General features: G+C 37.6%; 1 protein-coding gene across 1 annotated transcript in view; it reads right to left on the bottom strand.

Annotated features, from left to right (window-relative positions):
- The window catches only part of LOC140142906 (midnolin-A-like), a gene marked incomplete in the record, with an annotated part of 82,653 nt that overhangs the window by 49,018 nt on the left and 16,293 nt on the right, over window positions 1–17,342 (bottom strand). The window contains 2 exon segments of the mRNA XM_072164965.1: window positions 938–1,017; window positions 3,125–3,624. Of these exon segments, the coding sequence (XP_072021066.1) occupies window positions 938–1,017; window positions 3,125–3,330 (286 nt within the window).

Genomic DNA, 17,342 nt, shown 5'->3' on the forward strand with positions numbered 1-17,342 from the left:
CATCTATAGGCTTATAGTGACTTGATCGTTCGTAGTTTTAAATAAATATTATAAAATATTAGAATATAAAATATTTGAAAATAATCTAGACAATTATGATTTCCCAATGTCTAGTTTCACTATTTACTGTTCACTTAATAGTGGTCAGAATTGTAATTATGAATACTAATAACTTGAATTCGAAAGAGCCTGACGATTTATCACACCGCCCACACGTTAGGTTCGTAACAAGGTCAACGTGCACTTTGTGGTCCGTTTCACTTTACATTTGTAATCCTGCGTACTTTGTCCTTTTACATTGAAGAATAAATCGGTAGTATAGTCTTTTAATTTAAAACATTAATAAAGTTAAAAGTTTGAATAACTTCATGGCAGCAGGTTGGTTTTGGTTTCTGAAGATGGGAGATTTAGGTACATTGATTTGAACGAGACGTGTGTTAATTAAATTGGCCTGGGTAAATTAAAAACAGCACCAGAGGTCGTACACCTTTGGTCTTAAAATACAAAGACACGCAGCTCACGATTTGCTATGCGACAAATGTCCATTGTGAAAAGATAACCTTTTAATTTTAAGTATGAACGCTTTTATTGTTTCCTTCCTTCCTTTTACAGGTCTGTGCAACTCGAGTTTAATACTGGGACCTCAAAGGCAGATCCATTATCTGTGCTGCATGCAACCATAGACCCTGAAAAAAGAATAGGGTCTATGATGCAACTACACTCCTTTTTCGCGAAGTGTTTGAAATAGACTATACCTAGGGTCTGTGACCATCCCTTATAAAGTATTCGACAAGGCTCACATACTCGTGCTTGTCTTTCACATAAGTATAAGTTTTTCAGTCAAGTTGACGACATGACAACATCCTCCAGACAAAGTCCTGACTTAGTGCAAAATACAAGAAGCATTACATAAATAGATCAATACTTACCACCAGACCACTCTCCACAACTGGAAGCAGGGTTAGCTTGCAGCCACTGCTGACACCGTTACCCTTGAGTGATCCATGTCTCAAATGACTGCAATTATTAGAAATATTGGATGAAAAAATGCCAAAACGTTATTCACACACGTTCCAAGTAGTAAACTTTTAAATTAGTATTAGGTGACAGCATATAGACTGTAGTACTAGGACAGAGGTATTGGGATTGGTCATTCGTCGATATGTTTGAAGGACTGATCATGCATAGGTCAATCCTTCATGTAATATTTCGTGTAAGAAAGCCTAAGCTATTCCTAACCCTAACCCTAAATTTCGTGTATCATAATTACATGCACCTTATAATTCAATAGCCTCATTGCCCTTTGTCTGATTCGGCACGAATTTTAAAAACACGTGTCCTTCACAAATGAAAGCAGGACTACGCGCGCATACTGACAGGCAAAGAACAATGCCAACTGTCGACCAACTGTTTGCTATGATGTCACATATATTATCTAGAAATATGTACATATACAAACATGGCAAATTGAACTATTGATTTAGAGATCCCAATTTTCGCAGGATCTATGTGAATCCTATTTATGGTATCTCGTGCTTCCAGGTAAGTTCTACAGATGGTCATCTGGAAGGATCAGTACCATTAATGTATAGCATACCCCCATATTGCCATCGCTGATCTATTCGATATGCCCACACAATAAAGTATTAAAGAGATATCCCGGATAAGGGTCTGGCGGGAACACCACTCAGTATGAGGTCATTGCGAGGGCAAACGGAAAGTCGCCCCTTGGACCAGTGGTGCCAATCGGGCACACTCTTACACTACTTACTCCCCCACTCATCATCAAAACCTGATTACGTATAGAACTATAAAATGCAATTCATGTAGGCTATATGTTGTCATGGTTATAATGCAGAGTGGCCAGAAATGATCAGATGATGACCGCCAACGCGCACATCCGCAAGCAGTGCTTGAGAATGTTGAGAATGTGGAGCTAGCACAACAAATCGGAAAGAGAAACTCAGAATAATGCTTTAGATAAGGACGTATTTTTTTAAATCTGAAAATATTAAAATAAATGATATAAATTACGTTAATTTCTGTTTAAATATCCTGAGCTAACCAAATGTAAAAGCCACTTTTAAAAGTTTATAGCTCAAGATATATATCCAACATTCTTTACCCTGTCACAGAAAAATAAGTAATTGGTTGAAGATACACCATCCCCAGGACCAGAATAGGGAGGGGGGCACTATTTATTGTATACCTACTTGAAGATGTAATGCAAACGCTTACAGAGACGCTGGACGCCTCTTAAATGAACACTATAATATAACTGACACATACTTCAAGCGATCATTAAAGCCCAAGGCTACATGCATTTGCATAATATTGACACAAAATGGGTATTACTATTATTGTTATTTGCAGTAGCAAACTGTATAGAAAGTCGATTTAAAATAAATATTAATATTATGTGTATGTGATGAGGGGTTGCCAATGACGCTTTCCATATTCATCGCTTGTTCACATATGTATTAACATTAAACATAAAAAGTGTGATTGGCGGGTTTTTGGCGTGGACGCGTTTGCTGGATTCGCTTGCGCAAGATTGGTCGATATCGGTCATTAAAATCTATCATGTCTATAGCAATTGGAAAGTTTCGGACAGAAAGATGCACAATGGTACACTATAGCATATACACAGGCTTACTATATTTTAAATCGAGCAAGAATAATTATTAAGGCGCTAGGCTATATTTATGTGTATATGATGTAGCATTGATTGATTGATAGGCCTACTAGAACCAGCTCATAAACTTTTATAAACTTCTAAAGAGTTTAATAACCATTTAATTAGTAAAGATAACTAAATACGTACGTATACCATGTGTAAAGTCATAATAGTATACATGACCTGATCTCGAGCACCTACTATAGTACTAAATAATCTGACATGCAGAAATGAGAAGAATATGAGCAACCAGAATTTAACATCACAATCTTGAAACGCACTTTGTGGCTTTTATCATTGACATTTGTACAGTCTATGCTAATGGTCATGATGGTTTAGCATAGCAACGAACTCTACTACGATATCAGCATCGTGCTAGTGTATACGTACATACTTAGTTATAGTAAATTAAGATCATTTATTTACAGTAGGCCTACATGTACTCACGTTTCACGAAAGAGCAGTGACAGGCGTTCCTTAGGCAAACGTAATTGGCGAGCTATTAAACATTTCAAATTGTCCACTGAAGCTTCATTATCAACATCAATAGCAAAATGACCTCCAGTGGTAGGATGGACCTGGAGGGTCATAGTGGGGCCTGCTGGCATCTGTGGCGGTGCTGGTGCCATTGGTTTTACTGGTGGTGCATCCATGGCCTGGTTTTTATGGACCACGACTGCCCAAATAGCAGCCGTAAAATACAGGTATATCCAACGTACATGTACTCCCTACAAAACAACACCTACGGCCTTCTTTTCTCGGTAAACCCAATTTCAGTGACACTGACCAAAATTGGGTTGGAGGTCCCCAGCTTCGTAGCCTAAGCGCACGGTGTGGGACCCGCTGAGCCTTGCAGCACCAGCCCTTGATGGATTTACTGGTGTGACATCTTAGATCCTGACTGACCACACTTGCTATGCATATACCACCACCAACACGAAGTTTCTCTGAAAGAAATCAACACAGAGAGAGATCTTTAGACGATGTTAACGCTATCAACTCTGGCGTAGTTATGGAGCGGTGTGTGTATTCGAGTGACTGTAATGAATGAATGAAATTGAGTCAGGCAGCACACACACACTGTGAATGACAAATGCTGAATACTCAAGCGTATGCACACGGCACTGTGTAAATCTATTCACGAGAGACAGAACCCGTAGGCATAATGAGGTCAACAGCCGCCGCCGTGGTGAATACCACCGAACTCGCTCACAAGAGCTAGGGGGCGCGCCATGGAATTATTCATGGGCCAGTTTCCAGTATTCCAGGGTATCTCAATAATTACAATTTGACACACGCACCCACCCCGACTGGATGACACACCAACATACATACATACAGCCACACCCGAGACGAAACAACAATCATGATGTGAATAATGATACGGTATAGGTAAAGGTACGGTATACGGGAAACGATGATGCATGGTAAAAATGGTCAACAATTTAATAAAGCCATTTGTAAGCTATTGTAGCCTGATAGGCCTTAACTTGGGGGGCATTCAGAGATGTTGTATATTTTTTCTGGGATTATACCATCGAAAATCTCTCTTAAACATATCTGAACTAATCCATCTCTACATGACCATGTGTAACCGTTGTGTTTGAAAGTTCGTAGGCTATTTCATGAGAAAATCGAGATATTTAAAAAAGATCCGATAATATTTAAGGCCGTGTAAAAAAAATTTTGGTTCTCGTCCCTCCCTCCTCAATTTCGGATCAGATTTTTTTTTGATTTTTAGATAATTTTTTAAGACTTTGGAATGATTTATGAAATCTTCATACATATAAATAAGTTTATTAGAAACAACATCACTTAATCTTTTTGTGGTACTCTAGGGGTTTATCCCTCAGAATCTCACATTTGAAAAAAAAAAAAGGGCCTCATCGTTTCCTCGAGCACTGTTGGAGAAGACTGAAAACTACTGACAATGCTAATTTTACATTGAAAAAAAAAAAAAAAAAAAAAAAAAAAAACCTCCTCCCTCATGAGAAAAGAAAATTTCTGGACGAGAACCAAAACATTAAGCCTTACCCAACATTATGGAAAAGCAACGGTAATCTACTTTTATAGAAATGGCTATGAGAAAATGAATTTCAGGAGGGCAAAGCCCCGCACGGTCAGGGCTATATGGGTGTGCGGAGCAAAGCCGAAATGGCGACTGATTCCTTGGTGTGCCCATTGGACAACAAAATGGAGGCTCCATTTGCTCGTTGGCGTGCCAAGCTTTAATTGCTTGAAAGTTGAAGTTGTGGCCCAAATAATTTGCTTACCCTCTTTTGAGGCTTGCCAAACTGTTTTCCCCTCCCTAAGCATATCATGGCTCCACTTCAACTTGCATGGCCGCACTTGCTATAGTGGCAAGCCACGGTTAGGGACCTTTATTTAACTTATTTTCCCCCATTCTAATCATTCATTTCAAACTGACAGACATCAAGGGTCTGAAGAGATGATACAGGGCTCAAGCTTGATCGTTCCTCGGCAATGCCCGCAATTGCCCGACCACCATGCAACTTTAATTATTTCACTGGCTGCTAGCTAGCTTCTATTCAGAAGCCACATACATAACATACAATAATACGAATGCAATGCCGCATGCATCATCAGTCATGAACTTTTGATATATCAAAACTATGACGTCATCTAAATCACTATGGTAACGCCGATGAGGAAAAAGATGAGATACCATGGCGGCAGTGATGATGATGGCAAACTAGTGAACAGGTTTGCTTTATATTTTGTATGCAATACCGGGATGCAATAGATGCATCACTTGTTCTTGTATTGTATACATACACTATTAACATTTTTTATTGTTTTGAGGCATAAAAGAAACATGTTAAACTACATCACAAAATACACCACCAACATTTTTGTTTCGTTATAATCTCCCAGGGGTATAATCTCCGTCTTTACTGATTTTTTTCCTGCTATTGCTCACCTTCTTCATGCTGTTAAGTGTTAGAATTGTGAAGTGAAAATGTGGTATTCACTATCGCACTGGTGATAGAAAATGTCAATTTATTCTTAAGGGGACTTCGTCAAATGCAGGTGCTTGCATGTGAATTGAGTATATATAATATTGTTCATTGGGAACATAGTGGTTTATGAAGGTAATATCAGAGCATTTACCTTTTCGGGGCCCTGGGCCAGGTCAGAATTTTTTGAGGAAGGCATGTGCACTCAAGTGTTCGAGCATATTATTTTTGTTCCCCATTTCAGTAGGAAGTTTGCGCGAATTTCAATTCTGACTATTTTAGTCCAAGATCAGGGCCGGATTTATCCTTGGGCCAGATGGTACATCTCCAAAATTGTCCTGTGCATATTCCTTTTAGCACGAATATTCCTTATTTTGGCCGAAATATGGTAAAATTGCACGCTTCGCGCGCACGGCCCTTTGCATAGCAAAATTCACCTTCATTTGGGGCTAGATTACTCTGAATTTAATCTGAATTTAAAATATTTGCTTTTCGCGCCGCCACTATAGATCTCATAATTATACCCAAACCAAAACTGGGCACTTAAGTTGTACATGCCTTCCTCAAGGTGAGTTTGGGCCCTTTGGGGGCCTCCAAATTTTGGCCTGGCCCAGGGCCTCCAAAAATAAATCCGGCCCTGCCCAAAATGAAGGTAATTTTGTTATGCAATGGACTAGTGCGCGCGAAGCGGCGAAAATATTTGCAATATTACCATATTTTACCTAAAAATGAACACGCACAGGGCAATGTTTGGGGCCCCCCAAATTCAGAAGAATCTATATCATGTAGTAGGCTAAGTGACCACCGATTGAAGTGTATACAGAAGCAAAAGACTTGCCAGATGTTTTCCTCCAAACTACATGTACCAGGACATCACTATTGCGTCATTGAGGAGCTCCTCTTGAGTCAGTGGCATGACTCGGTCCTAATGCAATTTTAAAATGTCCTTAATAGCCTTAAGAATCTAATTAAGAGCTTCTTGCGTCACCTTGAGTGGAATGTATGTGGACTGGGGTAATGGCAATGAACTTAATGAGCTAAAGGTGTGTGGGGGTGTGCGAGTGTGAATTATCTGTCAAACTATAGCCCATCATCACAGGCATTTACAATAGACAGTGGACATACGTGGATGTCTACACTTTCTCACTTACCTCAAGAGGACGTAAATATAAGTTGCTTTAATCAATTTCAGCTCGGAAGAAACTGAATGGAATTTATAAACACTATTATGTACAATTAAAAATATATATCTTAAAGATATACATTTTTGATCTTTATAATTGCCATAAATATATCTTTTCCAGATAATTTATAGTAACTTTATTAAAGTTCCCCAAGATGCCAACAGCGCACTCTATAGTTTTACAAGTTGCAGATAATTTCAAAAGTTTTTCCCTATTCTCCTGACAATAAATATTGTTTTTTATAAAGTTGTTTTTACAGAGGGCGCGCGAGCATGAGCCGGGCTGGCGTTACAACGTATGTCTTACAGTGTGAAAAAAGACAATGTTTATAAAAATTGTATATTATATTAAAAAAAGTTTTATACATTAATAAATCAGACTAAATGTTGAAATAAACCGACAAATTAGAAATCTAACATGGAGGACCAGGCCCGTCGGAACCGGTGCGGCAATGGCCGCACCACTTTTCAGCCTAGAAAATTTAATTGTTTAATGTCATAGTTTCGCAGTTTAGTTCTAATACACCGTTAAAATTGTATATTAATTTTCAAAAGTTCTCTGACTTCAAGGACCTTAGACCCCTCATGAGGGCTCTGCTCCTTCAAACCCCGCTGGGTTTTTCGCCCCAGACCCCAACTCTATCGGAAAAAAAAAAAAAATCGTTTCGACGGCCTGAGGACTGCATGGTTTTCATTCAACGAAACATAATAGAATATAAATTTAGTATATTCTTGTGAATGAATACTTCAGTATAGAACATGCCACAATTCCTTTTATTTAGTTTAGTTCTAACATACCGTTAAAATTGTATATTCATTTTCAAAAGTTCTCTGACTTCAAGGGGGCTACACCCCTTAGACCCCCATGAGGGGCTCTGCTCCTTCAAATCCCGCTGGGGATTTCAACCCCAGGCCCCCACTTTTGGCCGCACCTCAAACCATAAACCTAATCTGTTTTGTTTTGAATCCTGTCACAATTTTTTTTATAAGCAACATAAAAAAAATCGACAACAGAGCCATGCCGAGACGGGGGAGTATCGATTTTAGATTGACCATGTTGACTATTGAGCAACTTTGAAATTATTTCTATTCAGAATTTATAAGGTAAACTTGTAATTCTGGAAAACGATTTTCTCAAATTTTGCTAAAACGAATGGACAAATTGCACCTTTTCCAGGTGCTAGTATTTTGAGAACATTTTGAAAAAGCAAATCACTTTAAAATATTATTTATACCCAAATCCTGAGAATACACCCATAAATCTGCTTCCCATCCTATCACCTGACAACCCCCTGTGTTAGTGGCCACCTGTTGTTGAAATCGTGCCAAAATTCCAAGAATGCGAGTCACTTTGTTCCAAGCACCTGCGTCCTAGGTAATTAAAGTTCAAGTCACTAATCCTTTCCGTTATCGTATTTCATTTAAATAGCTGGATCTCAAGTTGTCATACCATTCAAGTATACGTACGCAACTCCGTATTGGATGATTTGGTGTTTATAACTCAATTAACCCTAGTACTACTATTCTTTGTGGGGATGGGGTACCAACCCTAAGGTTTTTCATCCAGTGCTTGTGTTTACACCCAACATGACCAAATGACTTAAGCTAATCGTAGATCCATCCTTTGCGTTAAATTCTAGTGATAACATTGTTTACCCACCACCTTCACTGGCAGGGGGGTAGGTGGTACGAAGGGGAGGGGAGTGGTTACCAACCTCTTCATCCGGCATACTAAAATGCCGTTAAATGCTCGTAATACACCCAAATGTCTCTGCTAATCGTAGATCCACTCTTTTAGTGACCAAAATGTTTATCCATCACCTTAGCCGGGGATATAAGAGCCAACCATCAACAAAATATAAAGGGGTGGTATAGGGGTTGGTAGAGAGTAACCAAAAGTTGTTGTTGTTGTTTTTTGGCTCTTGTAAAATCATTTTAGCGACTATGGACCATTCATATTCAGCAAAAAACCCGGTGAAAATCGCATGATTCTTTGCCAAATATCAATTTTGCTTATATATACCTACTTTTGTACAGGCAGAATTTCACAATTTATTTTGCAAGGGCTCGCGTACGCACATGATGACGTCATAGCGATATTACATTGGGAATGTTTGTACTTATACGACTGGATAGTGGAGACGTGTAACTATAAATTGGTACCATAAAAAGTATATTATGGCGTATAATATAGAAAAATAGTAGCAGTTATTACTAATATTATTTCAACATTTTGAATAAAGAATAACAAAATTAAAATTTGACGGAAATCGTACATTAACGTTTTGAAAATAGCAGTTGATAAAGCTATCAAGGTTTTGTAAATTATGCAACGTTCGTGCGACGTTCATCATACATGTAGTTGATCGATAGATCAAAGATCAAGATAAATGAAGAGAAAATCCGCCTCTTTTATAGTCCTTCATCAACAGACAGATGATTAACAGTAATTTCTGTTCAATAAAAACTTGGGCGTTAGCAACGAATGTCTATAAATTACAACTATTTTTAGACATTCTATTTCGATGAACACCCAGGATATCAAGAATGTCTTGATTTAGATATTTTTCAGTTTGCGTTGGCGAGTGTCACTTTTTCGTGGGCGTTTGATTATTTTAGGGTTCGCTAAAATAACTAACAATAGATAGAATAGTAACATGACAAATGCCCGTTTGTTATCTTCAATAGATAAATTTAGAAAATCGTTAGACTTGATTGAAAAACAAAAACAACGATGAAACAGTTTTTCTGAATAAGAAAGACAAATAATGGGTAAAAACTTTGGATGGTTGGATTTAATGGCGCTATATCATGTATAATGGTTATTCAGCCATTTGAGCCATTTACCAATGCCGTTATTACAGTTAATCCGGGAGTCAAACCCGGAGAAAACTTGCTAGTACGGTATATGGATTGGAAACCAAATGAATGCACATAGAGCCACCTGAAAGCCAGGAAGGTCCAGGACTCGAACCCGGGACCACTAGCAAAGCAGAACACAGAGAAAGCCAATGACAATACGCAAACTTGCTCATCCCCTGGTAAATACAAAAAAACTATACAGAGTTCGAGTGCCATCCTGTTCAACAAAGTAAAGTTTTATGTATTTGCTATTACATAAATAAAAATTACATATGAACATACTTTTTAGACAAAGAAGGTAAATAAAAACAGAGCAAATATACATCTGAAAGATATGTTACAAAACATCTCAAGATAATGTACGTAACATTTATTTCCAAAATAGCATTTTCAACGCATTTGGTCTGAGCTGAATTTAGAAACAAACTGTGAGGTGTTAAGTATTGAAAATCACGACATGTCTATAGTTAGATTTTCAGTCATAAACAGGAAGTAGTTTAAAATTAAAACATAAAATGTCTTGACTCTTGACAACGTATGTGATAACGAGCATTGGCATTCAAATATGTTTGTTTGTTTGTTTAAACGGTTGCTCCGTGCGGAGACACACTTGAGCCCTGATGAAGATAAAGATCAAGGAAAAGAAGGCTACTCCCATCAATTGAGTACTTTTACTGACAGCATGTGCGTCAAGAGAAATGAAACTTGCTTTATGTGTGTTGTCTTATACATATGCATTTGTGTGCATTTTCGTTCTCAAATGTTTGAAATAAAAAACAAATGAAGTTCTCTTGTCCATTCTCCTGGGGCTCCGGAAAAAAAATTCACTCTTTGGCAAAAGTGATGTTTTTTGTATTTTACAGATAACTCAATATCGTCCATATGAAAAAGTTTAAACTGTTATTTTGGTTTTTAGTGGCAGAAATTGTGAGCAAATGTCACAATTTTTCCATTTATAATAAAATCATTGGATGATGAACATGTTGATGGTATCTTCTGGAGTTTAGTTTGCGTTTGATAAAGTCGAAACAAGTTCTTTTTGTAAACTTCATTCTATGGAATTAGAGGGCAACTTTTTCGGTGGATTCAAAACTTTTTGTACATGCGTAAGCAAATGATTATTTTCAAAGGTGTAATTTTTGAATGGTGTAATGTGCCTTCTGGTGTTCCTCATGGCTCTGTTCTTGACCCGGTTTTATTTCTTCTGTTTGTTAATGACTTAAAGCAATATTTAACATTTTCAAACAAAATAGAAGCATTTCTTTGCCATAAAATGTTAGCTTTTACTGTCAGATATATCCCTTTATTTTTGAGCTGAACAACTTGAAAGCAAAGTCGAATTTACTACCAGCGCACTTTTGCTTGTCGCCAATACGTACCACTCTTCGGTGGAATTGTGGTACGACCCTTTTTCGGTATCACCGTCCCGCACGCCGTGACGTACTGTGTGTTATGCCCGGTGTTATGAACATCGTGTATGCGTTCGACTAATAATTCCATCGTAATAATAAAGCGCTGAATCAGCCTTTTTTCAAAATGGTTTACAAAACTACGTTCTAGAGTCTTGTTTTTGCAGGGTATATTGGTTTAATTCAATTTAATCGTGTAAAAAAGGGAATTTTAAAAATTCAGTTCTTCTGCAAATGTTATAATATGGCTTTAAATGGTGTAGTTTCTTCTCTCTTTTCCAATTTGCTGGTGGTAATTCAATAAATTGTCCGTCTTATCTATGGTGATTTAGACCATAAGATTCTTCAGCAGGGCATTGAAAATAGTTTCCAGTGGTCAGTTTGTAACAAACTTCCTTTGCACCTTTCAAAGTGTTCCACCAAGTACATGATTAGATCTAAGTCTCCTAAATTCTGTATGTATTCAAACTGCTTGGAGTTACTTTCAGTAAGAACCTTTCTTTTGACTCTCATATTGGTAATGTTGCTAATAAAATTTCTCTGCTTTTTGGTTTCATAGTTAGATGTAGCAGAAATATGGCTTCTGATGCTTTGCTTAATCTTTACAAATCTCTCATTTTGCCGCATATTGTTTATTGTGTTTGTGTCTGGTCTCCATTTCAAAGGAATCATATTGATAGGTTTTCATAATGGTTTTATTGAAACTATTTATTCATGTGCAGGATGAGTGGGCACTTCTGTGTTTGGACGTTTACATTCTCTCATCCTGAATTAGTTGCTTTTGTCATCATTTGCTCATGTATAAGAAATGTAAAGTGTGTGTATTGTTAATTTTTTACTTTTGTATTTTGCAAGTAATTCAAATAAATACTATTATTATCATTTTGAAACATTAATCCTTCTTTCATGGTGAGTAATTTCAGATCACTTTAAGAATGGTTTTGTTTGGAAGAAAATGAGACTATTTACCTTTGAATTCAGGTAATGGCGAACAGTAACCAATTCTACATGTTCTATGGTAACCGATGTGGGATTGGCCATGAAACAATATCATATCGGGGACACGAATCTCAATCGTCAATCATAGCAATATTATCAAAATTCTTATTTCAATTTTTATACCTGTAGTAGAAAATGTTGAGGCTATTATCATTATAACGTTCGCCGTTACCTCTGGATACAGATCGTGGGGTAATTCCCGAACGGTCGCCAATTTTTTTAACCCTGGGTGAAGTTAATGTTTTTACCAACTAAATTGTGGTTAAAAGCGTGGTCTTGCTTACGATGTTCTTCCAAAATCTGTAGCTTTCCCATTGATTTATTTATTTTGTACTTACAAGCCTGGGAGTAGTAAAGGTGTTCTCCATTCCACCACTAGGTGTGTGGGTGTGGGTATATGTGCAGTTTAGATTAATTTCATGTGCGCACACTCACCATGGCAGTAATAAAAATTCAAACGGAAATTGGGTATCTGTCTTGATATAGACTATAAGAACAATGTTAACTTGCAGTGCTATTTTGTAGTGTTATGTTGCGCCTTTGCGCTGACAAATACCCACCTGAAAAAGTCGGATATAATAATAATCTAACTTCTATCAGGTTGGTTGTCACTTGTCAGAGCATTTAATAACGTAAACACACCACACAAAAGTATTGCAACATTGCTGAAGAAAGACGAAATCCGCAAACTGTAGGATTGATCCAATATCCTGTTGATTTCACATGACGTTCTGGATGGAAATGTTCTTTGCATGAAATAAGTAAGATTAGGCTAATAAATGTGATGGAAGATGTCCCCTGTGGTGATATCATGTACCTATTTCAGTGCTTACAATGGCGGAAAGACAGAAATCAGTTTGAATACAGAGACGAAGAAGCGTTAGTCCACATAATGTACAGATGTCTCAGATTGGTCGTCAAATGGTTTAATTGGTTTCTGCAAGGTATCAGGAAAGTCTTGCAAGAGTTGAGGGACTCGGGAATCTTAATTGCAATAATAAGGTCATAAAGGACATAATGGCATTTAAACACGTAATGAACACATAAGACAATGTTTTGATGCGATTCAATGTCATCCAGTGCCTTATGGGGTAGCCATGTTCTTCTGAGTCACCCATACCTTGAAGGCGTCTGGCTTCTAAGACTGGTGAACACGTCCGTCATTATCCCACCACGATTTTCCTGATACCTGGCAGATACCAAGTAATCCATTTCGAGACCATTGCAAAGGCATCGGGATATTTTACGGACTAAAGTTTCTTAGTCTCTACATTCAAACAGCCTTCCGTCTTTCCTCCATTGAAAGGACTAAAATAGGCGCACGATGTCACCACAAGTGACACCTTCCATCCCATTTATTAGTATAACCATACTTATTTCATGCAAATAACATTTCAATCCAGCAGTACGTCATGTGAAATCAACAGGATGTTGGATCAATGTTCAACTTACAATTTGCGGAATTCTTTTTACAGCAAATGTTGCAATATTTTTTGTGCAGTGGGGGTGCAATGTAATTAGAATAATACAGAATGATAATGTTCATTATATTTATCAGTATATTTAAGTCCTTTCAACGATGTTTAAGTCTGCCCTATTAAGTTTATAAAATTCCTATTTTGTGCAAACCATAGTGAAATATAAACATACCTTTCGCGATGTCAATTTGCATTTTTTTGGACATTTGATTGGTCTAATAAACAATAAGCATCCGATTCTCATAGCCCCAGTCTACGAGTTGCTGACCACTTAGGCACAACATCTTTTGTGATCCTATAGCGCTATCGGTACCCGAAGAGTTACCGATGACACTTTTTATCGTCCCTGAACATTTGTACAGGGCATTCGTTTTTAATTTAAATGAAAACAATGACACTGTGCAACTGTTAATTATTGTGCTCGATACAATTTGTTATATCTCCAGGGAGTGATGTTAAGAGTCATCGGTAATCGGCACCTAACCGATAGTTTTATAGGACCAAAGTCGATGTGGTCCAAAATATACCATTTAGCGTCATTAATGGTTGCAGTGTTGTTTAGCCGCAGTACGTACTCTAACCAAGCTAGAATACCCTTCGCACCCGGGATCAGTGCCCTTTAATTTTCGGGGTCATGAATTCAGAATTTCGATCTGGCTAAGTTTTCAACAAAAGTAATTTAGCATGTCGAGGTGGGTGTGGTACTTGCTCAAACACGCAGAACCAGTAACTATTTTGACCACATACCACACACTCACCCACCATCTTTGATCTTCATACCGATTGACCTAATGTGATGTGATCGCTTCAAGCTGTATCTAACCCGGTAATGCGACGCTTAGTACTTTAATAGGTCAACGGTTGGAAAGCAACTCTGCAATATTTTGCTTATTTTATGTGCTCCATAGAGAAAGAACCACCAGTGATTATTTCGTGTTGGCTGTAACGAGATTTACAGTTGTAATTATTTAAGAAACGAATTAAATAAACATAATTAACGATAAGATTTACCCAAATACGCCAAGATTATTGCTAAAGGTCAAAGTTCATGTGGTCTCTATGCCTTTAGCGCACATTTAATCATGTATTAGAGATGCATGCATGCAAAGCACGTTTCAGTTGACGTCATGCACACACTATCGCCCATCGTATGTAACTGCAAGTGGAACTAGAAGTGCGTTGACATTTACATCACTTAAACCGTGTGCTGCAGTGCGAAGTACAGCAGCGCGGGAAAATTTTATCGCTGTTTACAAACAGTAGCTTTCCGCCGTGTGTGTCAGCGTTTTATATTATCAATGCAGTGTTAACTCGGTGCATCTTAATGCCATATTCACTACCTGACACCTACGATTGAAAAACTTATAATTGTTTTCATTAATATCCGTTTGCGACAAAAATGCAATATTTGAATTTGGGAAACGAACTGCTTCTCAATATAGCCTTATGGCCATCTTGAGGAGAAAAAGGACGACGTTGTAGACGGAGGAATGAAGACAGTCAGTTTGTTGAGCGTGCAAGTTAGAGATGGATGAGATTCATGTTTGACGTCTTTTTGGGAAATCACAGTGTTACAAACCAGGGGCGCATTTCACATGTTAAACGAAAATTTACTCGCATTCTTACGTTGATTAATCACACATAAAATCCTATAAATAAATCAAGAGTAACATGGATAGTATGTTTTGATGAAATGAGACACAGGTCGCACTTTCACTTGACTATAATTAGATTCCATATCATTTTGGAGCTTTGGAAATAGTTTAGACCTCGACCATTGTACGTTTACTTCACACGGTAGATTAACAGTAATATCCGATCTTACCACAAAGTACTAAACGAAAAATGTCACAGATGGCCAAGATTTCGCTGTTATTGTCAAAAGATGTAACAAAGTTAATTTCAACACTCGAAGTAAAGTACGCTTTCCATATCACGGATGTCCAATGTGACGGAACAATTGAAACAATTGTTCCGTCACATTGGACATCCGTGATAAGTAAAGTACGCTTTTCATATCACGGATGTCCAATGTGACGGACGCATATTGGGAACAATTGAAAGATTGCGATTGTCAATAAATGTCATTTTGTTAGGGAGATATTTTGCAGCTTACGCCATGAAGTTACTGTGACATCTGGTCATGGTAGAATGATTTTCAAAATAAAAATAATCGCAGACCGTACTGGCAATTGGCGAACCACGGTGTCTGAAGTATGTTGTAGTGTATGATTATGACATCGACAGTATGTGTTTCAAAACCAGATTTCGCAAGAATTTCGTGGTGTAAGCCTTGAAAAGTGAAAAGTATTACAATCTTTATTGTCTTGAATATGCGTCCGTCATATTGGACACCCGTGATTTGGAAAACGTACGTTGCCTCGATTGTTGCACAATTAAATCGCTCCCTTACAAAATGAAATTTATTTCAGACAACACACACGCACCCCCTTTTAATTTCCCGATAAATATACACCCCTACAACCAATAGACACCCCCATACACACACCAAACACACCCCAGGATGTGTATGATGGCTGGGCTGACCAGTTTTCTGAGAAGATCATATAATCGCAAAGACAGGACACACTCTAAAACAACTATTAGCCCATCCTGGGGGAGTTTCTTGGATTGTTGATTACTAGGAGAACAAAATGTAAAATCGTGGCTTGAGATGGCTAGAGTACTATTCCTTGAATTCTCATAAACCTATATGAAATTAATATCAAGCGTGACTTTCCCTATCCCTTTTGTGAATAAAGAAGACAATTCAATGCATAATTTAATAATTTCAGATTAAATATCATTGTGTATCACTTTCATTGATTGAAGAGCATTGTATGCCTGAATGAGTGAAAATATTGTATTATGTAATTTTTACAATGAAAACAATACCGTTTACGGAATTTGATGTAAGGTAGACTATCGGAGTTAGAAGGTTTAAAGAAAAAGAAAAAAAACCTGCTTTGAGTCCCTTCCAAGAAACGATACTGACCGAGTATGTAGTATAAACCTTGTGCGCGCTGCAATATCTAAGCAGACGACAAGCATCCTTTTTCCTTACAAAATCACGATTTGAGCGGGAAACTACTTTTAATACCATAATGGCTTCAGAGTGAAAATGGGTTCAAACAAGTATAATTATGCTCGGTTTTTATTCTTGTTTCTTAAGATATTTACCGAGATCTTGGAGTGATTATTCAACATAATTTCATGTATTGAATGATGCGATAGCGTGCAAAGGCATTAACACACACTGCAACGTTATCCGCTACTCGACTTGGTCATATGACGTACCTAGTGTGCTGCTATGGAAACCATTCTCTTGGGCGTTTGGAATATGTGGTGGGTGGCTGTTGTATTCCTTGTATCCGTAGGGAACTTTCATTAGGAATGGTTATTATAATTGTTCTGGAGGCTAAAATTCTGTGCCGTGGTGGAATAATTTGAGAATGAAATATCGAGAATACAGTGACAAATGCATTTTTCAAAGATTTTAGGAAGCATTTTATTTGATTTTAGCAGTAATGTAAAATTAACATTTTAGAGTTGTGGCAGTAAGGTACTAGTGCCCTTGTGGGATGTTTTCTTATTTATATATGCGTATGTGGGTGCAGGTGGGAGTGTATCTTAGATCGTATGTTGCGAATCACGTCTGCTGATAAATAGTAACATTTTCTACAAATCTGTGTTTCAGGTGTCTCCGGGATCTGGAAAAAGCACATTATAACCGAATATCGGATAGTAGAGCGCAAT

This window comes from Amphiura filiformis, chromosome 1 (genome assembly GCF_039555335.1).
Source record: "Amphiura filiformis chromosome 1, Afil_fr2py, whole genome shotgun sequence".
In the NCBI taxonomy this organism is placed as follows: Eukaryota; Metazoa; Echinodermata; class Ophiuroidea; order Amphilepidida; family Amphiuridae; genus Amphiura; species Amphiura filiformis.